General features: G+C 40.5%; 1 protein-coding gene across 9 annotated transcripts; it reads right to left on the reverse strand.

Annotated features, from left to right (window-relative positions):
- Nucleotides 1-1,606: 1,606 nt before the first annotated feature.
- On the reverse strand, nt 1,607-26,828 carry topbp1 (DNA topoisomerase II binding protein 1). Of its 9 annotated transcripts, none has more exons than XR_008384408.1 (31): nt 26,491-26,828; nt 25,671-25,927; nt 24,646-24,755; nt 24,363-24,497; nt 23,916-24,059; nt 21,689-21,870; nt 21,404-21,597; nt 21,110-21,289; nt 20,696-20,862; nt 19,678-19,841; nt 18,922-19,172; nt 17,459-17,763; nt 15,847-16,019; nt 15,129-15,340; nt 14,168-14,484; nt 13,083-13,280; nt 12,732-12,847; nt 12,358-12,481; nt 12,018-12,185; nt 11,789-11,882; nt 11,394-11,589; nt 9,583-9,812; nt 9,126-9,268; nt 8,240-8,357; nt 7,140-7,303; nt 6,649-6,777; nt 6,469-6,558; nt 3,340-3,501; nt 2,154-2,294; nt 1,891-2,006; nt 1,607-1,782 (listed from the first exon to the last, which is right to left on the reverse strand). XR_008384408.1 is itself a non-coding variant. In XM_053610921.1 (30 exons), the coding sequence occupies exons 3-30, from the start codon at nt 24,730-24,732 to the stop codon at nt 1,710-1,712; spliced, it is 4,662 nt and encodes a 1,553-aa protein (XP_053466896.1). In that variant the 5' UTR covers nt 24,733-24,745; nt 25,671-25,927; nt 26,491-26,828; the 3' UTR covers nt 1,607-1,709. The 9 variants fall into 9 exon arrangements, 6 of the variants coding, with proteins under 6 accessions (XP_053466896.1, XP_053466897.1, XP_053466898.1 ...); XR_008384410.1 differs by having other exon boundaries at nt 1,762-1,782; nt 2,149-2,294; XR_008384409.1 differs by having other exon boundaries at nt 1,765-1,782; nt 1,891-2,036; nt 2,149-2,294.
- Between the last annotated feature and the right edge of the window lie 309 nt (nt 26,829-27,137).

Genomic DNA, 27,137 nt, shown 5'->3' on the forward strand with positions numbered 1-27,137 from the left:
ATCTGTTGGTGAACAATCTGAAATGGGCATTTTCAAGGCTTCTGCCATTTTGTGACGCTCAACAACCTTTTGCTGCACATCACCGTTATATTCCTTGGTCTTACCCATTGTCATGAATGACTAAGGGAATTTGGCCTGTGTGTTACCTCATATTTATACCCGTGTGAAACAGGAAGTCATGGATGAACAATTTTCTGTTCCTAATCACCCAGGTGTACTAAGAAATGTAAAATATCGGTGGGAATATACTTCAAATATATTTCTCCTCATAATGATTCATAGGGGTGCCAATAATTGTTGCACACCTATCTTTAACAAAAAAATTTTTTTTTGATAAACCTGTTTTGTTTGCAATTGTTTGATATCCATGATTATTTTTGTGAAATTTTCTAACAAAAGATCAAAAGGTTAAACAATAAAAACAATTTTTCACAGCCTTCTTTGCTCATATTTACCAAGGGTGCCAATATTAGTGGGGGGGTACTGTAGTTTTGGAACCTGATCCGATTGAGCAGCATGTACAGATGACGTGCTGAGTGAGAGAGCTAGACAGAAAGAACTGCTCCATTAGTGTCCTTACGTAGAAATGAAGCAAGGACTAATTCCTATTGGTGCCACCATCATTATGAACTAAAGTGAAAGTACACCAACATATCGATGGAAGGGTCAATCCATCTCAAGTTACCCAATGCATGGTGCTCAACCGTTTTTGAGCGATTACCTCTATGTATTGTCATTGCAAAACCACCGGTATATTTTATTTCACTTGATTTAACTACTACGTCTATGTGTCATGACGACAAATTTTGGTTATACAGCTGTTCGTGGGAACCTCAGTATCTCGGCTGAGGATGGTCCTAGCTACTTGGAACAAAATCTGATCTCTAGAGCACATTACAAGGAACATGTACAGTCATGTGGAAACTGTTGGCTTTTCTGACATATTTGATCATCTTTGAAACAGTGCCTACGAATGAAGTTCCTCATTTCTACTGCTTTAAACACCTGGATGTCCATCACATGTACGTGCCTTTCGAGCGTTTGTATCAACAAAGTCACCCGTGACCTGGGTGACATGCCTTTTGCCCCGGTACTAAAGGCAAGTTCACCCCGGAAATTACCTCTTGTTATCTTCTCGTGTCAGTAAGCAGGTTTCAGGAATGCAGGCACCACTGGTAGCCTTGTAACCCGAAGTAGGGTTGGAGCTACAAACCTTTTTCAGGCATTTAACCAAAAGACCTCACTCAAAAACCCCAATGACTTCGGGACAATGGATGTCCATTACACAGAAAAATTAAATCGAGATCACAAGAGATCATAAAACATTATGTCAAGATCACGAGAAAACAACAGAAAAAAATAATCCATCAAAGTTGCATACAGTCAAATCTGATCATAAAATTAGTGTATGCAAAGCCCACTAACAGGTTCATATTTGCCATATCTGACTTACGTTAGAGGGCGTGTTCATTACAGCATTCCAAGCTGGGAAATACTCGATAATAAATAATAAATACATTTCTGTAACTGTCAAAACCTTTCCGAAACGGTCTTTTTACGGCTACGAGACCATTAATTTGCGTAAAGACAAATGACTGCACATCTGTTGAAATTGTTCAGAAAAGAACATCTTTATTTTCAGCAATCTCAGCTACAAGCACCTGTAACTTAGCTTTACTGAAATGTATTTTCCATCCCCTCAATTGATTTCATTCATCCTTGCACCCTGGATAGCTGTAGTCCACAGAATGCTTTGCTTTTATTTGCTCACTGTTGCAACACCTGCACAAATTAGGATACGTTATATAGCAGGCATACGACATAAACAAGGAGTAGCAGGTGCGAGTTTGTTTCCATACAGCTAAAATATCAGCTGTGCTCAAATCACACCTTGATTTACTGAATCAGATGGAAATTCGCCTTTGCATGCATTCAAATGCATCTTATGCTTGTTTCTGATGCAACTCTGATGAATAAGGGCCCTTCAGTGGTGGACTTAGTAGATGCTATGTAGTACCAAGACATTCATGAACACGCTATTTTTAAGAAAAGTGCATTTATTTTCATTAAACAAAACAAGTATATAATTAGGTTAACAGTTATAATTCACGGTTAAATGACTTATCTCTGAGCTAAAACTGACTTCACCTAACTCTGCTCTTCTTCACAGCGGATGTGTCCCCTGAGGCCCTGCGCTTGCGTGAGGGGGGGTTCTGGCCTTGGTGTGCGGTCTCAGGAAGCCCATTCGCTGCTGCACCAGGAAGATAATATGCATCCATTGGTGGTGAGGGTTCCTGAATGGAGGAAAAGGAAGAAAGTTTTCCATAGACCCTTAATAAATCAATAAGCCAATGACATGCATTATGGTTATTTTTTAGCATGTGTAAAAGGTATTCTTTAGTAAAATGCAAAACAGAGTAAAAACCCCTTACACCATCAAAAAAAAAAAGCTTATTGCTTTTATAAAACAGCGACAAAATACTGTCAAATCCAGTGTTCAATAAATAATTTTACTTAACATAAATATTTGCAATAAACAATTCTTCCACCACGCAACATTGTTAAGTGGAAGCTAGATTTGGTTGCTAAGCAACGACATGGGAAAACATTATGGTATTCTATTTACAGAACAATGAAGTGTAACCAGAAAGAATTCAGCTACTCTGATAAGGTCAAAGGTATGAATACAGTGCAAAAACATTGCATCATAGCAAGTGAAATTTCAGACATTTCACATGAAAGTATTATAAATATATTATCCAGCTTGTTTTCAGATGGTTTTATTCATGTCAAGCTTTAAATTTTCTTATTATCTGCCAACAGAATTTCACTTCTTTCTCGAAACAAATGCTTAACATGAGAGAATTCTAATCTGCCAATAGAACAAGACTATCTTAAGCTTGAAATTAGTAAAATAGGTCTAATACAAAGGCTTAAAAATATTATATTTGGTTCATTGTAATCTTGTAATAGGAAAACCTGGATAAATGTGACTATATAAGATATTTCTGTTTGCTAGAACATTTTTTTTGTAGTGTATGTAGAGAGTTTAACAATGGCTTTAAAATACAGCTCAGACTTTAGAACCAAAACAATCTGTTTTATAGATAAAAAAAAAAACAAAAACAAAGAATAAATATGTCCAGTTAATGGGGACTTAAACAGCTATTGGATTAGATGCTAACATGAACATTATGACTGCATTTACAATAAAGTCAGAGAAATCTGGAAAAAAACTGAACCACAGACAATACTTGATTTTGATGCGAAGCTTACCGGGGTAGAAATATGAAGCAAATATAATTAAGGTGCAAGTATCCTGGAAATTGTATTTCTGACCTGCATGAGGTAATCAGCAATGTACTCAGGCCTGAGGCATTTAACTCCATAAGCCATGGCCTCAGTCACATCTACTCTCACATCATTAGGACCCAGCCGGCTGAAGTCTGCGAAGAGATGAGTGGTTTCCTTATACAGAGAGGGAGATGGGCTTGGCAATACCTGCACACAGGTGAAGATATATACTTTCAGAATGCACGAGTAGGCTTGAAAAATGAACATGGCAGAATAACCTGTATGATGGGATTGCCCTATTTACAGTCCTCTCCGAAAGTATTGGAAAAGCAAAGGCAAATTCTTGTTTTTTCTATACACTGAAGACATTTGGGTTTGTGATCAAAAGACGAATGAGATGATGGATCATAATTTCGCCTTTCATTTCCTGATATTTACATCTAAATGTGTTAAACAACTTAGAACATGGCAGCTTTGGTGGCAGACAACCCGATTTTCAGATGAGCAAAATAATTCAAACACACAGTCTGTAAGTAAATTAAAGTGAATAACAATATTTTGTAGCATATCCATTGCTTGCAGCTTGCAATAACTTCATCAAGACGTTGACCCACTGACATGAACGGTTGCGTTCTTCTTTTGTGTTGCTTTTCCATGCTTGTACTGTAACTTCTTTCAGTTTCAGTTCTTGGGGTCATTGTCTTGCTGCATGATGAAGTTCCTCCCGAGCAGATTGGAAGCATTTCTGTAAATGGATGTAAACTGGCAGACAGAATGTTTCTGTAGACTTCTGAATTCATTCTGCTGCTACCATCATGAGTTACATCATCAATAAAGATTAGTGAGCCTGCTCCAGAAGCAGCCATGCAAGCCCAAGCCATGACACGACCTCAATCATGCTTGACATATATTTTGGATCATGAGCAGGTCCTTTCTTTCTCCACACTTTGGTAGAGGTTAATCTTGGTTCCAGATCTTGTGCGTCTCATCTCTGTATTTCTTCGCAAATTCCAATCTGGCTTTCCAATTCTTACTACTGATGAGTGGTCTGCATCTTGTGGTATGGGCTCTATATTTCTGCTCTCGAAGTCTTCTTTGAATGGTGGACTGTGATATCTTCACTCCTGCCCTGTGAAGGTTGTTGGTGGTGGTCACTGACTGTTGGTTTGGGGTTTTTTTCCCCCTCAGCTCTCACAATGTTTGTCATCAGCTGTTGTTTTCCTTGGCTGACCTGTACCATCTCTGGTTATTAGTACACCAGTGGTTTCTTTCTTTTTTAGGACATTCCAAATTGTTGTACTGTACCCAATGTTTGCGCAAGCCTTCTGATCCATTTTACTTCTTTCCTCAGCTTCCAATTGGCTTGCTCCCCCCCATAGACAGCTCTCTGGTCGTCATGCTGTATTATCCTTTTAAACAACAAGTGCAGACTTCACAGGTGAAACCAAGGGTTCAAACCAACAGTAGACATTCAGAGCTAGTAATTATTTAAACAATCTAGCAGGGAACACCGGGGAAACAATAAGCACCTGTCAGTTTGGTTTAAACAAAAGGTGCCATGTTCTAAGTTGTTTAACACATCCAGATATAAATATGTGGAAATGGCTGCTGAAAATCTGATCTATTATCCCATATTCATCTTTTGAACTCAAACCCGAAAGTCTTCAGTGTATGACAAAAACAAAAGAACTGCCCTTGCTGTTCTAATACATTCAGAGGGGACTGTATCTGGCAGATATGGAGAACCCTTGATAAATGAAACAGCAAAAATTTAAATATTGCTAGGCGACTGGCTTAATGCTGTGTAGGAAGGTCAATATGCCCAAGAATGAGCCTGAGAGAAAGCTGGTAATACAGAGCAATCATGGGAGTACTAGTAATAACACACTATGAATGTATGAATATATGCATGCCTATATCTAGAAGTATGTTTATACCTGGATACATGTATTATACCTGTGATTGCCCAGGAAAACCCTTCACATGGTAAAGTTGTGACATTTTCTACGATATAACTGAATTTGTTTCCCCCATGTATATATCGGTTATCCGCAAAAGTGAAAAGGGAAAAAATTGCATTCGCATAAACCTCTCTAGTCTCCTGACATGTCAATCATGGCATTTGATGAATATTGTTCTTACAGACTCAACGGATCTTTGTTCAATATTACTGAATGCTGAAAGAGTTTTTTTTTGTTCTGCTGGCTAAATTTGACCTCTCTCTTCCATTAGTCTTCAAACATTACAACTGTGTGTATGATGTACCTACAGTGGCAAGAGAAAGTATGTGAACCTTTTGGAATTTCATGGTTTTCTGCTTAAATTTGTCATAAAATGTGATCTGATCTTCATCTAAGTCAAGGGTATTAACAAATATAATGTGTCTAATATAATAACAAAAAAAAAAAATCTGACTCGTTGAGAGGAAAGGTGGTAAGAGTCAAATATGGAAATACTCCGCATTCGAGGCGGATGACAACAAACATATAATTGATGCTCTGAAGCCGGTGTGCAACCGATTCTATCGTTCATTTTAAACAAAGCGCGGAAACACCTGGAATTTGGTGACGCACCTGAAAGACGGGCCCTATATTATGTTTGAGGCAGCTGGTATTGTGGGCGTGAAACCAGCTAACATTGTGCTCCACGTAATATTTGCGATAGACAGTTATTTGTTAACGATGCTAACGCATTGCAATGTTATAAACTACCTCCGAATGGGCCACCATGCATCGCCATTCAGCCCGTGTCCTGTCAGCTAAATGTAGCCTAATGTCACTAATAATTACTGAAATGTTAATGATTTTAATAAATCTTTTTGGCCTGCCACCATATCAGTGAATTTAAACTACTGCTTGCATTCAGAGTATAAAAGGGTGTGTGTGTGCACGCATTTAGGAGTGCACCTTCGTACTTGTAGCCTCCACTGTTTTATTAGTCATTGTCAGACAGTGTTTAATAACAAATACCCCCCCCCTTTTTGCCAGTATCAGCCAGAGGAGGATGTCCTCCAGGAGAGTTTTTAATTTTATTTTTTATACCACACCGTGGTATCGACTTTGGTATCGGATATCATGTGCTTTTGGTGGTATCAGTACCGACTGTTAGATTTTTGGTATGGTGTAATCTAGTGTAGCCAGGATAAAGATAGTTTGAACTGAATTAAGAACAGACCTTTGCTCCTCCAGACTGCAGCAATCTTCTGAATCCTGCATCTCTGGCCTGGTCAATGTTCAACATCACTGTCCAGCCACCAAATGCACCCTAAAGAAGGAATCGAAGAACAAGAAGGAAATGAATGTTATCTGAAGTGTATATAAAAAAGATAGGAGAGAGTAACTGTGAGGTTTGTACCTCTTTATCGGTGTGACCCTGCAACGATTTTCTCCAGCGCAAGGCCGCTAGTGCCAGTCTCTTCTGTTGAGAGTTTATGGAGGGAAGAGCATCCATAATACAGTGGCTACCCCATTCATAATCCTCCTCCTGAAAGAAACACACAAGATCTAACAAAACATTCATAGCATTGCTAAACATGTTATTCTAAACTATATAACATACATGTAGTTCGTTGTTGTTTTTTTCTTCGTTAAGACTGGCTAATTCAGCATGTTTTTCAGGTGCCATGACATTCTCTAATAATTTGCATTCACAATGAGATGAGATCAACGCAGTGAAGTGAAATTTGTAAGCTTTTATAGAGGTATTGAGAATGTCATGTTTTAATGCAAAAAAAAAAAAAAAGGTAAAAAATCAGCACTGTTAGGTTCAATGAGTGTTGACTTAATTGAACGTTGACAAGAACATTGTGTGTGGGGACATGCTTTTGTAGCTGGGAGGGTACTCACCGGTATGAAGTGTCCCTCAGCACGACAGGCCTCCAGGTATGAGCGGTGAAGGATCCATTTGCCAGCTGCCATGGCAGCCAGGTATTTCTCATTCCTCAGAGGATAACCCACAATGATGTGAGTACAGCTAGGGTCAAAACACTGCTTTTCTAGTAAGATACCACCTGCACATATCACAACATTTATTGTGTGTTAATAAGAATAAAAACACAAATGATGCTTTATATTGTGTAATGTACGTATATAGTAAACAAGTAACTGTCTGGAACTTCTCGAACGTGCGTTGGAATAAAATACAAATCAGAAATTTTCTGAAATGTAAACTGAAAAGCCAATTATATCTATGACTACGGAAAGTAAGAGAGTACTTGAATCCCTGAGATTTGTGTAGGCATGTAATTTATTTGATTTATTTACAATTTTTTATTCAAATTCGATTGCAATTTCGGAATCAAATTGAGGAACTGACCAAGAGATATACACTATCGGTCAAAAGTTTAGACACACTCATTCTTTATCCCCCCCCCCATGTTTTAAAATAACAGAACTATGGGAATTATGTTGTGATAAAAAAAATCCAAAATAATTGAATATTTTAGCATCTCCAAAGTAGACACCCTTTTTGCCTAGAATTTCCAGAAACGTATTCTTATCATTTTCTCAACCGATTTCTTCAGGAATCGCCCCGAGTTGCTTTTTAAACCGTATTAAAGGAGTTCCCACCAATGCTGTACACTTATTGGCTGCTTTACAGAATATTTTGCTCCAAGTCATTCATTTAAAAATAAAATCTTAGTTTTCTAATGAAAGAAATGAATTATATTTTTGTCTACAACACCGATTTCAAACATTAGATCATACACCTTCAGATCAAAATGTTTTTTAAGATCATGAGAAACATTTCAGTCAAGTGTCTCCAAACTTTTGACCCATAGAGAGTGTGTGTGTGTGTGTGTATGTATGCATGTATGTATAATACACACAAACGCACATTTATATACATGTATGACCTACCTTGCACAAGAAAAAAAAAAAAAAAAGATATTATACCAGTATACAGAAATACTACACTGCGCAGAAGGTTTCTCCGGTATACTAACCCAGCTCCTCGACGAGATGGCTGTAATCAATGCGCTCCTGTGGGCTAAGTGAAGACAACTGGAAGCGTGGAGGCCCCTTCTTCACCACCTTCTTCTCCCGCTCCTCCTCTTGCTCAAACTGAAGAGAAACGTAATCAGAGTACACAAGGATCCAGAAGTATGAATTGTTTTCATTTGTACAACAGTTTCGGTCCACTAATCTGATTTGATCAGTCGAGCAGTGTACAGTGTGCCTACATTTCTGTAACCGGACTGGGATGTTTTACTGTGTGCATCACTCCACTGATCTGTGTTCGCCATGTAAAATTCCACGGACTAATTCCAGTGGTTACTACAGTGGTGTTGGCGACAACATCAACGGACATGGCAAACGATACTTTTTCCAACTGAAGATGAAGGGGAAGAAGGGACGCGAAGCACCTTTAACGGCACGAATCCTGTACACAAATAAATGCGAGCTAGCTACTGAGCTAACTGACGGACTATAAAGTGAGTGTGGCTTCTTCGGGATCTATTTCGATTTGTGTCAGAAATGGCACTCGATATTAATTTCTTGTTTATATAACTGTTGTATATAAAAGTAACATTGCACTCCCAATTGTGTCGTAATATTGAAAATATAACGCACGATTCTGGGCTCGCACCTGCAGCAAACGACAACTGTGCCAATATTCAATACAACCGCACTCTTGCCTCGTCCGATACTGCTTAAATAGATTATTAAAAACGAATGCAAAACTTGCATTTGATACTTATTAGTAAACGATGTGTTTAATCAGCCTTTATGTTTGTAAAATTATAATAGTTCAAGTAAATTTCATACAATCTAGGTGTCAAACCAGATTGAAACCATTTACATAAAGAAGGTGTGTCAATAACCGTGTACCTGTAGCTCAGCTGGCACTGAAGCTTTGGAGACAGGAAAAGCAGTACTAGGTGCTTCAGGCATTTTGGGAGCCTGAGGCTCAGTGTTAACTCTTGGTGGGGTCACCATCTGTTTCATGTGGTCCTGTATTACATCGCAGGCAGCTGAAGTGGACAGAGTGAACGATAATACAGTCATTTTTATGAAATTGATACAGAACCTGTAACATACACAACTTCATCCCCAAAAGCCTAATACTACAAAACTTGCTGAAGTTTGAAATGTCAGGTCCTGAAAAGGACCGCCAAGAGATTAAATACCCATTAGTACATTCACGACAACAAAGTAAGTGTGAACAAGGCTGTTACTTCTCTCATCTGGCATTATGTTTGAGAATCTTTCCAGAAGGACCCCATAGACAAAAACAAAAACACACTAGTTCTCATGCACACATGCATATCCTTCCTCTCTCCCTCACCCATCTCCACCAGTTCAGAGTCGGTCATGGTGTCTCGGGCGCTTTGATCAGTGTGTGGTGGTGGTGGAGGAAGGATGGCGAGAGGCTCTGAATGTTGAGAAGGGCTGCCCGGCCATTGCAGGTTATCAGCCAGTTTCGCCCTCTCCTCTCTCGCCGTGGGGTCGTCCCACACTATCTGCTCACTCTGAGACGCTTCTGTGTTCACATCCACTGCAGCCTGACGGGACATGCTAAACACACACACACACACAGTAAAATCAACAATACAACTAATGAACCTTTATTGTCTTATACACAGCCACACTCAAAACAAATAATTACTCAATTTTAAAATTATGATTAATAACCCCACCATTTATAGAAATATTAGAAGAAAAATATATAGGCTACTCACTATTAAAGTCCCGTTACCAAGTTTAGGTTAATTTTAGATTAATAAGACTCTGGCATTAATTAAAATGCCATAGCCATATCTCCCTGCAGTTCTCACCTGGTTTCCCACTGAAGCTAAGCAGGGTGGAGCCTGGCCAGTACCTGGATGGGAGACCTCCTGGGGATAACTAAGGTTGCTGCTGGAAGTGGTATTAGGGAGGCCAGCAGGGGGCGCTCACACTGTAGTCTGTGTGGGGCCTAATGCCCCATCATAGTGACTGGGACACTACACTGTAAAGACAGAACCGTCTTTCTGATGAGACGTTAAACCGAGGTCCTGACTCTCTGTGGTCCTTAAAAATCCCAGGACACTTATCGTAAAAGAGTAGGGGCATAACCCTGGTGTCCTGACGAAATTTCCCCACTGGCCCTTCTCAATCATGGCCCCTTAATAATCTCCACCCCTGAATTGGCTACATCACTCTCTCCTCTCCACTAATCGCTGGTGTGTGGCGGGCGTTCTGCTGCACTATGGCTGCCATCGCATCATCCAGGTGGATGCTACACACTAGTGGTGGTTGATGAGATTTCCCCCGCATATAATGTAAAGTGCTTTGATTGTCTAGAAAAGCACTATATAAATGTAACTGTAATTTGAATCTTCACTTCCATAAAGAATAAACCAAAGTACCATAAAACAAAGGTTTTGTTTTTAATTACTATATGAAACAAATAAGAAATGTAAGATTAGACAGCTAAGCCCATTTAAAAGTCTCGTTTGTAGACGAGGTTTTATCTCTATTCATTTCATTTAGGTCGAGTGGCTGTTTGGTGATGGAATCTAGACAGTGACTCTCACTTCCCCTAATCTTACACAGTACAAGACATATGTCATCTGAGGAGGAAATACACTCCGGCATCCCAACTTTACACTTCACCAGAACCTCCCTAATAGTTCCAGGACATTTTATCAAGTTTTTCCTTTTCATGTAGGCCACAAACGTCCAGAAACCTGACGAGAATCCCACCAGTTTAACTCTGGGTATTTATTAGGTACTTATAACAGGAAAACATCATTGTCCATAATGGTAGTCTTTCATCAAGGTCTTTTTGAAATTTATTTAAATCTGGACTAAATCAAAGTTACTGGACTTGTAGTGAGCATAATGAAACTCAGAAACCCTTTCTCGTCAATGTCAGTTTCAGAAATCATTCCTCTACAGTAAGCTGACTTGTCATGTACACTCCAATACAGTCCTGTATGATTTCCACACCATTATAACATATATTTATATATTTATATATATATATATATATATATATATATATATATATATATATATATATATATATACACACACACACACACACACACACATATATATAACGATACTTGTCCGTTAAAGTGCAGTGTGGTGTTTAGGTGCATTTGTGTGTACCGTAAGGCCTCCAGTGTCCTGCTGCGCCTACCCATTCGGCCCAGAATCTCTGGAGTGTGTGGAGAGTCTAGACCCCCTGAACCCACTCGAGCCAATCTAGAGGAGGCTCGCCGGCCACTGGTCAGCTTTGTGGCAGACATAATCTCCTGTAGCTGCCTCTGCAAGTTCTCCCTCATCTCCAGAGTCTTGGTCAAGTCTGAGAGAGTGATGTGAACACAAGTGAACATTAAAAAGAAAAAAGAGAGAGAGAGAAAAAAGATTTTTGTTTTGTTTTTAAAAGGCAAAGCGTTTTATTTTTTAAAAGCGGTACATGAATTCAGAGAAAAAAAAAAGAAGATCCAAAGCAATGTCCTTGTTTTATGATTCTATGCGAGGTTGTATGGTTGTATGAGCACCTTTCCTTTCACTGCTGCTCGGTTGCTGCTGCTCTCTCTCCGCAGGTTCTCTCTGAGGCGTAGAAATATCTGCAGTGATGTCCACAGCCCCCATCTTCAGAGGAGAAAGAAACACTGTTAGAAACCTTTCTGAAACACTAACCTTGCCAAACATGATAGACCGGGGCTGAAAAGATTTATTTAAAAAAAAAATCTGAAATAGAATGTAAAGAGATGCAAGGTGCCGTACCCATGTGTCGTCATCGTCATCATCGAGAGCTCGGAGTTTGGAGTAGGGTGTGGAGAGGGGAGGAGATTTCTGGGTGCTGTTTGCCACCTGGCTCAGCATCAGGCTCATTTTGGGGTTAAAGGTGAAGGGGTAGAGTGACTCAGGCACTCGCTTCTGCTCCTCTGCACACTGAAGGAACATGCATACATACAGGAGGTATTAAGGGAATAGTGAAAGCAGTTTCAGAGGAAATCACATGGCGTGACTCTGACCAAAATACGAAATTTCATATATCATGAGCATAACGGGGTGTGTGTGTGTGTGTGTGTGTGTGTGTGTGTGTGTGTGTGTGTATACACACCGCCTGCAGCCAGTGCTGGGACACTATATGCAGGCCTCTTTCCTTCACTGCCCTGTACTCTTTAGTGTTGTCTCCCACTTTGCCCTGGTAGATATAGTGGGTGACCGAATCATCACAAGACCACCTACAACACATTACAGGTTTAATAACAGATTAGAAAGCACAAAAAAGGGAAAAATATATTACCACGAACACAATTCACCCGAGATCATTTGTGATATTTTATTCGACACATTTTAAATGGAACGCGAAACGGTACCAGTACAACAAACAGCATTATATTCATCTCTCTTTCTGCTGGAATTCTTTCTGACAGACAAATAATAAATAATAAGGAACAATGTGGTGGTGGGGGAAAAACATTTGCTAGATACCTGAAGTCTGCTCCTAGGGATGCAGCCATTGCATTTAGCTCACTCTGTTTTTTAATGAGTTTCTTACTCACACAAACGACCACTCCGTCAAGCGGAGCTGAAGTCTTTTCCTTCACCTACAGAGCGCATAAACACAAGCATGTCTAGTTAGTTTAGATTCAGCCTTACTGCCACATTTCTTTGTGCATGTATGATAGAATTAGTGGTACAGAAACCAAAGAACTAAAAACATTCAAGGTTTTGTTTTTTTTGGTTTTGTTTTTTGTTAAAGTATCCTGAGTGTAGATGCGTTAACAAATGCGAACAGAAAACGTTGGCACACAGAGGACAAGACTGCAAAGGGATGTATACCTGTTCATGGATTTTAGGTTCTGGCTGTTTGCCTAGTTGAGGACTTGCAGTCAGGGCAGCGAGGCTCATGACATGACTGCGGTTGCTATTGGCCACCGCTGCCTTCAAATTCCTTTCGATCACCTCACTTAGGGGAGTCTCCGCCCTCTCGCCCTGCTGAGGCTTATTACCGGGTGTTTTTAAATGGTCAAACACATCCTGTAACACGCACGCGCACACACACGAGAAGAGAAAGCTCTTCAACTCGTACAACAACAACAAAAAAAAAAACAACGTTACTTATCCACCTCATTCTCAGCGTTCCGATGGGCTCGGTCTATCTGAAGGATTTAGTCAAAAGGTGCAAGAGTTCCAGTTATCCATTTCTGGTTGGTTCAGGCGTCTAATTTGTATTCGTCACGGCATCTATCGACACGTTTATTTAACATCTCAGTCAAAATTTGTAGTTATGGATTAGCATAAAACTGGTATTATTTTCTATGCCTTAATAACTGGTACAAACTAAACCTTTTCTTAGAGCAAGTGTGTTTGGCCATAAACTGTGATCCAGAGCCGAATGTGGACGCGAGATGCCACAGAACCTGGATTTGGTTTTGAGATTTGTATTTAATAAAAACACCGAAGTGAGCGTTCGTTTGTTCTTTTCACGACGGCATTGATGCCGGTATTAGCATGAAGGTTTAAGATTGGATCCTTATATTTTTTTAACAGAGCTTACAGATGAATAGGTGAGAGAGCTGGACAGACTTGAGGACAAAAGTGCTGCTGCAGCAGTCTCTTTAGGTAGATATGAAGCAAGGACTTATTACCATTGCACCACCATCACCAGGTAGTGGGTAATGTAGCCAAAATGAAAACAGACCACTTCTTTTTAAGAAAGATGTCAAAACAAACGAACAAAGCCAACAAACAATTTTATCACAAAATGAATGTTAAAGGAAATCTGAATGTTAATTATAAAGATTAATATGCAAGAAATTCGGGGTGGATTGTCCATTAACTTTAACAAAGTGATTGGGGAAGTTTCCAAGTACAACCTAATGGAATTTTCCCACCAGAATTGTTGCTGGAAGATAATTACCGACCTTAATGTTAAAGGAAGGTCCAAAAAGCTTGTCTCTGCTGAGGAAGCGAGACGGCGTGTCAAGCTGAAGCTCTTTCTGCAAGATCCCTCTGCTTTCTTCTTGAGCCGGGGTTGTGCCCTCCACCTCTCCCTCCTCACCTTTCTTCATCCTGCGGAGGACGGAGTGGACAGCGCGGCTCTGCAGACGGCCCGTGTCCAACGGCGTTACGGAGGTGCTGCTCTGAGGACCCAGCAGAGGAATCTCTGGAGAGATACGCACAGGCATGGGAGGGCCTGCAGCTTTCTGAGACGCTCCAACAAAACTGTCCTCGCTGTGCTCTGGGGGGGGGGGGGGGGGGGGGGGGTCGGTACAAGTAGAGTAGCGTTAAGGGAACAGTCCAAGCAAATTTCAGAATTTATATATTTATATGCATGTATGAAGAATAGATTCGATCAAGAAGGAAAGGACTGATAATAATAATAACAACAACAACAACAACAACAACAGATGCAGCTGTTTGTGTAATCCTTATACAAAACTGGAATACATCTGAATATCCTTTGTTTTATCCTATCTAATTAAATTTTTGTGACAGAATAGTTTATTTCTACTACATCACATGCATGCTCCTACCCCACAGCGGTAAAAAATAAAAAATCAATCAATTTCCACAGTTATTGATAAGTGTATCACTAACGTTTATTTTTTATTAATGTAGAATGATGTTTTTATGTTCGAGAAATGTATATTGTCAAAAATCAAGCAGGTATTCTGAGCTAACTCAGACCACTGAGCCCTTTCGTAGTGGTTCATGATTAATACTATAGGAACTGTAAAACCCTTTAAGATAACCAAACGACCATGGGTACTCGAGAATGATTTACTTAACATGGCCTTGCTTTGTACATTACTCAGCTGCTACTGTCCGAATTAGCCGGTTCCGTCTTGTTTTAAAACCTAGATCTGAGTTTTGCCTTCTGACCAGGAGATGGAGGCAGATCCACCAGATAGCGCTTCTCCTCAGCACGTTTGCCTGTTCTGGCAGACTCTAGGATCCAGTGTATGGTCACGGCAGGCAGCCCCCACTTCTGTGCTGCCTGGTACTTCGTGCCCTCAGGAATCTGCAGGACAAGGTGAGTGCTAGCCAGCATGCCTTTCCTCTGATTAGCAGTGCGCACAAAATAGTCCTGGACACTGCAGACAGGAAAAGCAAGTCACTTTGTTAGATAAGATGGGGCATGCAGTGTGTGTGTGTGTGTGTGTGTGTGTGAGAGACATGGTCTGATGCGAATACAGTTAATAAGTGATTACATTTCTAATTTATTAATGAACATCATGTCATGCTTTTTAACTATTTAATCAATTAGACAATAAAAAAAATAAGTACAACAATGTTACTTTATTCATTAAAATGAATTTTAATAAATCCATAAATGTTAAACATCTTACAAAAAGCTTCACCATATGAAAAATGTTTTTCTTTTCTTTTTTTTTAAATAACATGGTTTTTACTGTTTAAAGTATTTGTATTACTAAGACTGTGGCAAGTCCATCATACAACTCCCTGTGAATGAGCTGCTCCTATAAGAACCATAAAATAGCGCAGTAATATAAGCCTGTAATTACAACGGTCATTACTGTCAAAGTCTGGATTTGCAGGCGTCACGGCTTCAAATATGCTAAGACGCGCGTCTCCTCACCTTGCTCCCAGATGCCTTGTAAGCTGAATGAGGGACTCTCGCTCTGCTCCGGTAAACTGGCTAACTGACAGCACACAGTCTCTGAGAGGAGAGCAGCCCTCCTTCGCCACAACTGGGGTGAACAATGGATGAGATGACACTGGCAGAATACACTGCTGCTCCACACACATTGCCTGAATATGTAGAACACACACAGTACATTACAAAACAGAGCAAACACGTGATCTTAACATGAACACAGAATAAACCAGATGTACGGTCCCCTCCCAAATCACTGGAACAGCACGGCCTATTGTTTTTGCTATATGCTGAAGACATTTGGGTTTGAGATCAATAGAAGAATATGAGATCGTAGAACAGGAGTTCAGGTTCATTTCCAGATAATTACATCTAGACATGTTAAACAAATTAAAACATGGCAAATCTGGTGGCAGACCACCCAATGTTTAGGTGAGCAAAAGTATTGGAGTAGTCTTACAGTTAAATAGCAATTAATATTTGGTTGCATATCCCTTGCTTGCAATAACTACATCAATCCAGTCACTCGCTGACATCAAACTGCTGTGGTGTTCTTCTTCTGTGATGCTTTTCCAGGCTTGTACTGCAGCTTCTTTCAGTTATTTGTTTGGGGGGGGGGGGGGGGGGTTCTCCCTTCAGTCTCCTCTTCAGGGGGTGAAATGCATGCTCAACTGGGTTAAGGTCTGGTGTTGGACTTGTGAATTCCAATCTGGCTGATGAGTGGTTTGCATCTTGTGGTATGGCCTCTATATTTCTACTCTCAAAGTTTTCTTCAAACGATGCACTGAGATATCTTCACCCTTGCCTTGTGGAGGTTGTTGGTTGACTTTTTTGGGGGGTTTTCTTTACAGCTCTCATAATGCTTCTGTCATCAACTTCTGTTGGTTTTCTTGGCCAACCTGTTCCATGTCTAGTTGTTAGTACACCAGTGGTGTCTTTCTTTCTTTTTCAGGACATTCCAAATTGTTGTATTGCCTATGCCCAATGCTTGTGTAATGGCTCTGGTCTATTTTCCCTCTTTTTTCAGCTTCAAAATGGCTTGCTTTTCTCCAACAGACAGCTCTCTGGTCTTCATGTTGGTTTATCATTTTATGGTTTAAAAAACATGGTTCAAACCAAGGGTAGAGATTCACAGATATTAATTGTTTAAACAATCAATCTAACAGGGAGCAATTGGGCAACAAGGAACACCTGTCAAACAACAGTTTGAGCACTTGAAAATGGGTGGGTTCAAACAAAAGGTGTCATGTTCTAAGTTATTTATCACATCTAATACAAATCTAATGTAAATATCGGGGAATGAAAGCTGAAATTCTGATCTATGGTCTCATTCTCATCTTTTGATCTCAAACCCAGATGTCTTCAGCTTACAGCCCCCCACCCCCCAAAAAAATGTATATTCATTAACATAAATAGCAAATTCTGGAAAGAGGCATTTCTACTAGATACAGAAATGTTAGGGCTTTATTAAATCTTATTTATTATTTAAAGGCAACATGGCCTGAGGTCAGAAATGAGCATGCATTTTGAATGCTAGTATATTGTATAACCTATTACAATCAAATATCTATTTCCAAACATTTTGCCAGCTCACCAGCCAGGTGTCTGTGACCACTTCGTCCACTGTGGCCTCCACCTCACAGCCCAGAAGAGGAACTACGGCATAATCGGCCACACCTCTGAACCGGCCAACCAAAACTTTTCCATTGCTCTCCACAATCAACATCGAGAGCTGTGCCTCTGATTCTGCACCAAAGCCCACCAGGAGGAAGCGTTTCCCAGTAAACATACCTCCCTCTGAGGATCCAGCTACAGTGGAGTAATGACCTGGTGCGGCTGGGTCTGGTACTTCAGACCTGCAAGTCTTGTTTTTGTTATCTGGGGGTGGAGGTAACTCCACTATGGAAAGACATATGCGGGGGAGAAAAACAGACACGCTCAATGAGTCACAGATTCAAGGTCACCTAAGTCCCCATAAATTCAGAACTGTTGTTATAAAGCTTTTTGTAGTCTGCAAGTATACATACCAAAAATGACAATGTAACAATGTAGATTTTGTAGACAGTCTATTTAAATTTTACAGTTCATCATTTGCAAGAACGCTTAATGACTCATCTTCTACTCATCCAATTTATGTCGAATCAAATACTTTCTGGATCACCCCTGTAAACAAACTGCCGCCATCACGCTACAGTAGTCGCTAATTATCATAAAACATTGTTCATTCATGTAGCTTTGGTCATGCTTCCAGCAAGTTAATTACCCATCAAAACCATCTCGTGGGTGTTGAGTACTCCAGAGCTGTCAGTAACAGCCAATCACTGATATGCATTATTGATGACTAAAGCAACATTCGTATCGCAGGGTTACAGAACACTAGCACTAGCAGAGTAGTCACACAGCTAGAACTTTAGTTCACTAACCTAAATTAAACCTGGTTATCTGAGTTACTGTAGCCTTTCTGTCAGCTTGAACCAGTCTGGCCATTCACTGTTGACCTCTCATTACGACCATGCAGAACTGCTGCTCACTGCATGTTTTTTCTTTAGTGCACCATTCTGAGTAAACTCTAGAGACTGTTGTGTATGAAAATCACAGTTATAGAAATACTCAAACCAGCCTGCCTGGCACCAACAACCATGCCACGGTCAAAATCACTGAGCACCCCTCCACGTGGCATGGATCGTTGGTGAAAAGAGGCGGCCATTCACTGACAGCGAGATGGTGAAAGTATTCATGCTAGCCATGTTGAGGAGGTGTTAGTGGATAATCAAGTGAGAGACCAGGTGACGTACTGTATCAAGTCAATACCCATGTCAGATACATCAACTGCTAGGAGGGTAGACGTTTTAGCAACCAACATTCTCAAAACTTTTGGCTCGATTGAGGAAAGCTGTGGATTTTATTTTAAATAAACAACAAAAAAAAAGTATATTGAAAGTTTGCCCCACCCCATCCGATTAATCGGGGGAAAAAAATAAAAAAAATAAATAATCGGCCAACTAATCGAGTATGAAAATAATCGTTAGTTGCAGCCCTTCATAGAACCCAACTCACCTACAGTCTGGTTACTGTCCACATACTGCGAGAGTAATTGTTCCTCAGCCCTGGCATGTTGGTTAGGGCTGGGTGCTGGCGGGGCAGCAAAAGATGGCCTGGAGGGGCGTGAGGTAGCAGGGCGGGTGGCGGGAATGTTCACTTGGGCTGGAACAGGAGGGAGGAATGAAGGGTGGAAGTAGGTCTCCACAGGAAGCAGAGAGCCACGAGAGAAACTGTCCAGCAACCACTGCACTGTGACAATATGTGGCCTGATGGAACATGTACACACATAAGCATATTATTGAAACAAGTTTTGATTATGACTTTTCTAAATATGGAAATTTAAATCTAACCAGCTACACTAACTGCTCACTTTAACAGAAACACCTGCTCACTTATGCAGTTATCCAATCAGTCAACCATGTGGCAGCAGCACTATACAGAAAATCATGCAGATACAGTTCAAGAGCTTCAGATAACGTTGACTGGATAACTGCATAAATGAGCAGGCGTACAAGTGTTCCTATTAAAATGGACGGTGAGCGTGCGTTAAAATGTAATACGCAAAATGTTTGGGTTTTTTTTTTTTTTTTTACTACAACTAGTACAGACTACAAGTCTGTAATTCTAGCTCTAAATGCAAAAGCCACCCAAATAAAATTTTTAAAAAAGCTTCGTGAATATCAGATCAAGAATTCATTCTTGCCTTAATAATTATCTCCAAAAATTATCTAGTTTTAATCGATCCTAGTCTTAATCTACATTTAGACAGACCTATGAATGGCTTTAGTGAGAAAGCCTTTGACATCCTGGTCAGGTTCTCCCATCACGATGTGTGTAAGTTCTTCACCGAGCTGGTTGAAGTGCAGGCCTCCGGCAGAGTTCACCAACCGGCGCAGTTTCTCCAGCCTCTTCCCCACCATGCCACACAGGTAAAGCTGCAGAATATAGAAAGGCTCACGCTGCAGTCAAAAGCTTGGGTGATGTAGAAGACATCATGTATACCAGATCGTTTGGACATACTGGTGGTGAATTTGCAATACTGTATTTGCGATGCTAAGATTAAGCAAGTCTTCCAATGAAATGTTTCCCCCCCCCCTCCTCGCTGTCCTAGTATACAGTATATTCACAATAACGTCACAAATATTAACTTCCACAGCTCTGAGTGTAGCTGAAATAGACAGTTTAAATCCCATATGTTACTTTTGGTAACTGCAACAAACTGGCAGTGCAACAAAGATGGAGAACCAAAGTTCAGCTTTTATCATATTTTATTATTTTTCCTATATATTTGGCTCAACTAAATTGAAAAGAGCTGCAGCAAAACCAAGCATTTGTGGTCACAACCACCACAAAAAAACCCCTCTGTGAACTCAAATACAGGCTGCAAACTAGTCAGCTGAAGATTGTAAAAGACCGATGGATGTTTTTCCAATCTTCAGCTGTCCAGTTTTCAGTCCATGCAGGGTTTCGGGAAGCTTTGTGATTTCTTGTGAAAAATGCTTGATTTTGATGTGGCTTTTTTTTTTTTTAATACGAGATGCAATTTGCAGAGGGTTTTTTTTTTTCCTTCCACGGAAAACTACATGAATTGGCAAAATCGCACTTGCACGAAATTGTTTTGTACGGTTTTTCACAGTGATGGTTGTTGGGAAATGAGCTGTACTCATGTACTCGATGTACGTGAATCATTTTGACTGAACGTAAGTTCCATAAACTGAGGTATAATTTCAATTACTTACAAAATAAGTCAAATACAAATATTCCACTATTTGTGTATGACCAGACTCACCTTGCAGCCATCTAATAAGTCATCTGTTGGACAGATGGTAGCATCAAATGCGTCAATTGGATCGGCAGTCTCTGTGCGGATCGTTGTTGCAGTTGTCATGGTTGTTTCGTTGACATTCATACTGATATTTGAGATATGGCTCAGGCCAAGCAAAGACGGTCCATCTGCTGCGAGATATAGAACATAAAGTAAGAAGGCTCTCTGGTTTTAGCACGTCCGTTTCTGCCCCGTACAGACCTTTAAACTACAACCTTGCCACTAGAGAAGACACAACATTATGCATGTCCGCTATACTCTATAAATAAGAAGTCCTTATAAATATCATACACTTTGCCTACAGGTACAACAGCTGCACAGAGAAATTGAAACCGCAAAGAATAAAAAGCAAAGACGACATTATTTTTTTAGATTTACTCTTATTTGAGCCAGTTGGAGTGGAGGTGTTGGGTCTGCCAGTCTGCTCCTTCCTCTTGTCCTCTCGCTCTACGGCATAACGACTCTCATCCTGACAGAAGCCCTTCTCGATACTGTCGAAAAGCCAGTGAATGGAGATGCAGTACACGTTCCACTTCTTCGCGAACTCATACTTCTGACCTGAAAACGCAAACCCCGTACACATTTCTTTCTGAACATGGGAAAAGAAAACCACCTGTTCACTGTGAACACAAAGGAGCGCAAGAACTCAAGAATAAAAATCCAAAATGCCACCTGAGGGCTCGCTGACAATGAGGTGAGTGCATTCGTTCATCTTGAGCTGGCCGGTGTAACTCCCACCGTGCAGTTCACACAGCCTCTGCACCTCTTTGCGCTCCACCGTGGACAGACCCGTCACACACACAGTGCAACCTTTGAGAATAGGACACCGGTACTCCTCCAAACACAGGTCTGAGTACCGGAACAAACTAAAAGAGGTGGTAGGATATACGGTTTTAATAACTTCTGCACCTATTCACTTATGTATTGAGACAGGTATAAAGACAAATACGGTCTTACCTGTCCTGAGATTTCTCCCAGCATGCTCTGACCCAGGTTGGCAGAAGGACGGGCTTCCCCAGGCTGGCTGCCACCAAATACTTTTTACTGCCCACTTCACCTGCCACCAGGTGAGTGACGGACACGTTGAGGTCTCGGTAGACCCGCCCACCCATCAACTGGACCAAGTCCATCACTTCCATCTAAAAGACGCAAACTGATTTGTTTAGGGGTTCTTAAACTTTTTGTAGCCTGGAACCTCTAAATATAACACCAAATTCCACAGACTGAACTTAACCCAACTATACATTAGACATGTACACTTTACATACATTAGACTCGTTATTTAAAATACATAAAACAATAATTTGTCTTTTCAATGGCGCCATATAGCTTTTAATTCCTGAACGTTACACAGACAGAACATATCGGGTCCAGCCGCCGTGATGAGTTACTGAGGCTTGTATCCTTGTATGTATCCTTGCACTCCTTCAGTTCATGTAACCAGTCAGTTAAACTATTAAGAACTTAATAATAAATATAACTTTGATATTGATATGGTGTGACAATTTTTTTTTTAAATCCTGAACTGTTTGCTCATGCTTTACAGACCTCACTTTGAGAACTGCTCGTTTAGACCCTTGGTTCATAAAACAAGTTGATTCTTGCTATACAGCTGTTATATTGTAAGTGAAACACTTTCCTCGCCAGCCTCTCTTTTCTCTCTGTTAAAGTGCACCTATTATGGTTTTGAAAAGTGCCTAATTTTGTTTTAAAGTTCTCATACAATAGATGTACATGCATCCAAGATCATAAAACACTTTAATGTGCTCATAATTTTAATTGCAGCATTACCTTTTTCCCCAGCGTCACAAACGACTCGTTCAATGATTTGTGCTAAAGGATTAATTCTAAACTCCTCCTTTCAGAGAGCATGGTCTGTTGTGATTGGTCTACCGATGTCGGCGTGTGTCGAAAAGGAAACGCCCACTACCATAACGGGTTTCAGCTCCGTCTGTTTGCGAGCAGCCAATGAAGACCAGAGGCAGGGTTTTTTGTTACAAACCTACGTAGGTTAGTACAGGAAGTAAGTCTGGAATCACTAACGACTCGTTTCAGCTGTTCAGAATCGGTTCCTTCTGTTGGGAGTCAAAAACTTCGTCTGTCGTGCGCTTTGATCTTTGCTGACTTTTTACAGTCACAAACAGCTCTATAACACACTACACGAAAGGTAATATTTGAAAAACCATAATAGGTGCACTTTAATAAGGAAAACAAAAATGCAGATTGTTACTGAAAACATCAAAGCCATGTTTAACATGTTTACATGTAACATGTTTTCATTAAAAAAAAACAAGCGTAATGGTGGTGACGTTGAAATCATGCGACCGTGGTGTAGTTCGTTTAGAGCCCAGCATTAGCTTTTACTTCTGGCGCGTGTATAGGCTTCAAAATCTTATTAATCTTATCTTAGTGAACGAAATACGTAAGAATCATAAACTTTTGCTGGACACAGAGTTTTTCTGCAATAATCCAAAAGGCCAATGGAAAAATCCTATTGGCTTTTTGTCGAGGGAACCAGGGTGATGCTAACTTCTGGGGTGGTCTACAAAAATACATCATCCTTGCAGGATTGACGACTTCCAAATTAGTGTCTGACACTTGAGAAGGGGCACATCCCTCTCTCTCTTACTGCGGAGATGAAGTCCAACTCTACAGCGGGGAATTATCACATTTATGATGGCAAAGATGTCAACGTGCATGTAACACCAGTCCCGTTCACAAAGCACGAGATTTTCTCGCAATAAAATTACGTTGTGAAAAAACAGCTTTTGGTTATGTCGAGATCACGAGAAAACAAAGAAAAAAAACTAATAATGCATGGCCACTTAGGGCTTCCGTACCTCACATAAAACTTCACCATATCAACGATTACACACAAATTTTCAGTCTGTTTATGTGACGTGTCTGCAATACAAACCCCTCAGCAAGTTGTTACTATAGAAACAATATCATATCAGAATGCTTACATTAGTAGAAACCTTCCAGGCAGAGCTACTGTCTGATTAATCGACACCTTCTGGCCAATCATAATTAAGCATTCGACAGCATTGTGAAATAAATCACAATAGTGCTACAAGGTTTTTTTTCTTTCTTTTATAGGGTAACAGCTTACGATAATACCCCAGGTTAACAGTAAATGAGAGAGTTTTAATGATCAGTGAGGTGAGCGGTGTCTATTGCTTACCCGTGCTTCTTTGTCCAGACTGGTGCAGGACACTGTAACATCAGCCATGGCCATGTTGTAAACTGGCTGCTCTGCCTTTGGTACACACCTCTGCTGCTGCAGGCAGAACAGCACTACCAGAGGACTCACTATCCTGCACCCCAGCTACGACGTACACATATCAGAGGAACACGACCAGAACAAAAGAATTACCACATAACATTAAAACACTACAGTACCATAACACTACAGTCGTGTTTGCTGGTTATCATGCGACTTGATAAAATGTTATGAGAAATACTAAGTCCCTAGGGTCAGGGCCTCGTTCAAATATGGATTATTGCATTAGAGGGACTGAACTACTAGATCATAAACAAGAAATATGGCATCCATCTTGTACTGAATTTGTAAAGTGATGTCCAGAGTACTTGTCTGACTGTGAAGTAAATGTGTGATGTAAAAACGCACCTTCCTGCAGTGCTCAAACGCATCGCTGGTGAAATCGCTGAACACGTACAGGGACTTGTCGTTGCGCTCCACCTCCAGCACGGCTTCTTCAACAATAATCTGCACGTATTTCTCAGACTGCAGCTCCACTATGGCCTTAACGTGGAGATGAGTGATGAGGCACAACGATTCATTCAGTATTCTACCACTTCTGATTTTTAAAGCATCTTTAAGGGTTTAAAAAAAAAAAAAAAAAAAGGGTAATCGAATGCATATTCACTGGTAGAATAAAAATGTACTGTACCTCATAAGCTTTGCGGCCAAGCTCACTTTTATGCCCATTACGTTCGACAAATTTCACCATATACACATCCTGGCTCGCTTTGGTCATCCTGGCTTCAGTCCTAAACGGGACTAGACATTAGAGAACATTAAATTAATGTATGCAAATAAAATTTGCTTTTTTAAATGATGGATGCAAAATTCTCACTCAAAGCTTGTTAAGAGTAATTTAAAACACTGTTTGTTTGCTTTCCTGCAAAGTCTGTTTCAGTTTGTGGAGAACTGTGAGGCAAAAAAACTAATTCTGAAAAGATAGGAAGTGGGCCTCACGGGGAAAAGGTCCGAATATGTTTTCTCTACCTCATCCACCAATAATAAGCGACCACTATCGGACTAGATTTATTCGGACGGTTGAGCCTTGTTAGTGGATGGGTCTCACAAGACGTGCACCTTAAATGACTACAGACAGTCCGTACAGGATTTTCAAAAATGCTCGATTTTGCTGCAGCTTTTTTCTTCAACATTTCCGATGCAATCTGGAGTTTTTTTGTGCTTCGAATTGGCGAAATTCCGATCGCATGGCCTTTCGCAATGATGTCTGTTGGTAAATCTGCGGAAAACCTGCTGTAATTTTGAAAAATTGCAAGCTCCTCCAAATACTGCAGTGTTTGCTTCTGCAATCGTAGAAAAAAAAAAAAAAAACGAAATCGCTCAATCCTGGAGGGAGAAACTAGCGGCTGTAACTAAGAACTTGTTCTCCAAATTTCAGTTGAAATTTCAGAAAAATTTCTAACAAAAATCTGGGAAAAAAAAAAGAGGCACAACAATAAAGGGAGTAAGTGCATCGGTGAGAAATCAGCAGTCAGTGCTGCTGTCGTTTTGTTTTGTTTTTTTAAACATCTCTCAGACCACCAGCCAAAAACCTACTAACATCGGTGCCGTGAACCGAACCTGACGCTGTAGAACGGTTTGCAGATGATGGGACAAGCTATGCAGGGGAAAAGATTAACTCGGTGTGCTGCTCGGTATCTTGGTACCGATACTCACCTGGTTAAAATGATGCAACAAAATCCAATCCGATCCTTTCCTAATTCGGATCCGGCGAGTTATTTATTTGCGCAGGAATGCACATGCAGCTGGTCGCTTGGGTTTGTGTGTGCTCTCCCTGTGTTCACACGGCTTTCCTCCGGGCTCTCGGGTTTCCTCCCACATCCAAAAAACATACCATAAGGTGGATTAGCTACTCTGGCCTACTACCCAGGGTGTGTACCTGCCTCGCACTGCTGGGACAGGCTCCAGATTCACTGTGACCAGGAAAAAAAAAGGTTAATACTTAATTAAGATGGATGGATGAGGTTCTGATTCTCATAACACATCCTGTATTCACTGTGATGTGAAAAGGTAGAGGGAAGCTGAAAATCCTGCATAGCAACAAGGTCTAAGCTACACAGTAATTATATAGCTACAAAAGGACTCCTTATATAGTTCGTGTACCTGATAAAAAGCCAAACTAGCAGGTGTATTCAGATAAAGCTTTTCCCCTCAGCAAAAATATTTCCGTGTCTAATGTCCCAAATACACCCTGACTGGACCTAGTGCACTATATGCTGTTGCATGGGGAAGAGAAGAAAAGCGCGCGCGCACACACACACACGCACACACACGCACACACACACACACACACACACACACACTAGCCGTTTGGGCTTCAGCCACAGATTTGAGCTAACAAGTTCACTTTCGTATTCTACCTAGACAGACTGGAACTAGCTCTTCGCTTAGCTTCGCAGCTATCGGTTAAAAAACCAAAAGTGTGAGTAAATGAACTCAGGTGTCTGAGGAGTATGAAACTGTTCCACCAGCTCACCGACAAATCTCCACCAAGCTCGAGACGCAGCTCATCTGAGCGCGAGCGCCTTTTAGCCACTCAGCTAGCTAACGTGACTAACTGAACCGGCGTCTACAGATGAACATGATTGACGTGGTCCCAGTTTAAACAGCTTTGTCCCAGGTTAAACTTGCAAAAACCAGTAAACTAGTTCAAAGGTATTTTTTATTGTTGTTGTTATTATTATTATTACTACTCAGCTAGGATTGGCAGTGTCGCATTCGCGCCATGAAACAAAACATTCTCATCTTCTTCTAGTGAAACCTGATTGTCAAAATAGCTTTGTTGTTGCTTTACTGCCACCTAGTGACACGGAGCTGCGTTACATCGTTCTTATTGCAACAGCGCAAGCTCTGGAAACGGGCGTGGCCTAAACAGGAAAAGTGTTTTTAATTCTATTTTATTTTTATTTTGTATTATTATTTTATTTCTAATTAGACGTGAACCCTACCACTCTGCCCCACTGGAAGAAAAAAAATCTAGGGCTGCTGGAAAAGAAAAGTAATTTTTGCATTCACAAAACACGACAACCAGCAAATTCCAGAAAGACAACTTCTCCAGCTATCAGAGAATGCTACAATCTTATAGCCACCTTATAATGTAAGGTGATATAATGTAAATATATA

Source organism: Ictalurus furcatus, chromosome 23, assembly GCF_023375685.1.
Source record: "Ictalurus furcatus strain D&B chromosome 23, Billie_1.0, whole genome shotgun sequence".
NCBI classification, from domain to species: domain Eukaryota; kingdom Metazoa; phylum Chordata; class Actinopteri; order Siluriformes; family Ictaluridae; genus Ictalurus; species Ictalurus furcatus.

Excerpts from the sequence above, each read along its gene's own strand:
- topbp1 (XM_053610921.1), bottom strand. The coding sequence starts at position 24,732 with ATGACCAAAGCGAGCCAGGATGTGTATATGGTGAAATTTGTCGAACGT. Across the intron at positions 12,482-12,731 it reads TCCCTAGGAGCAGACTTCAG|GTGGTCTTGTGATGATTCGG; the intron begins GTATCTAGCAAA and ends AATGTGTTGTAG. Across the intron at positions 9,269-9,582 it reads CTCTGAACTGGTGGAGATGG|CTGCCTGCGATGTAATACAG; the intron begins GTGAGGGAGAGA and ends TGTCCACTTCAG.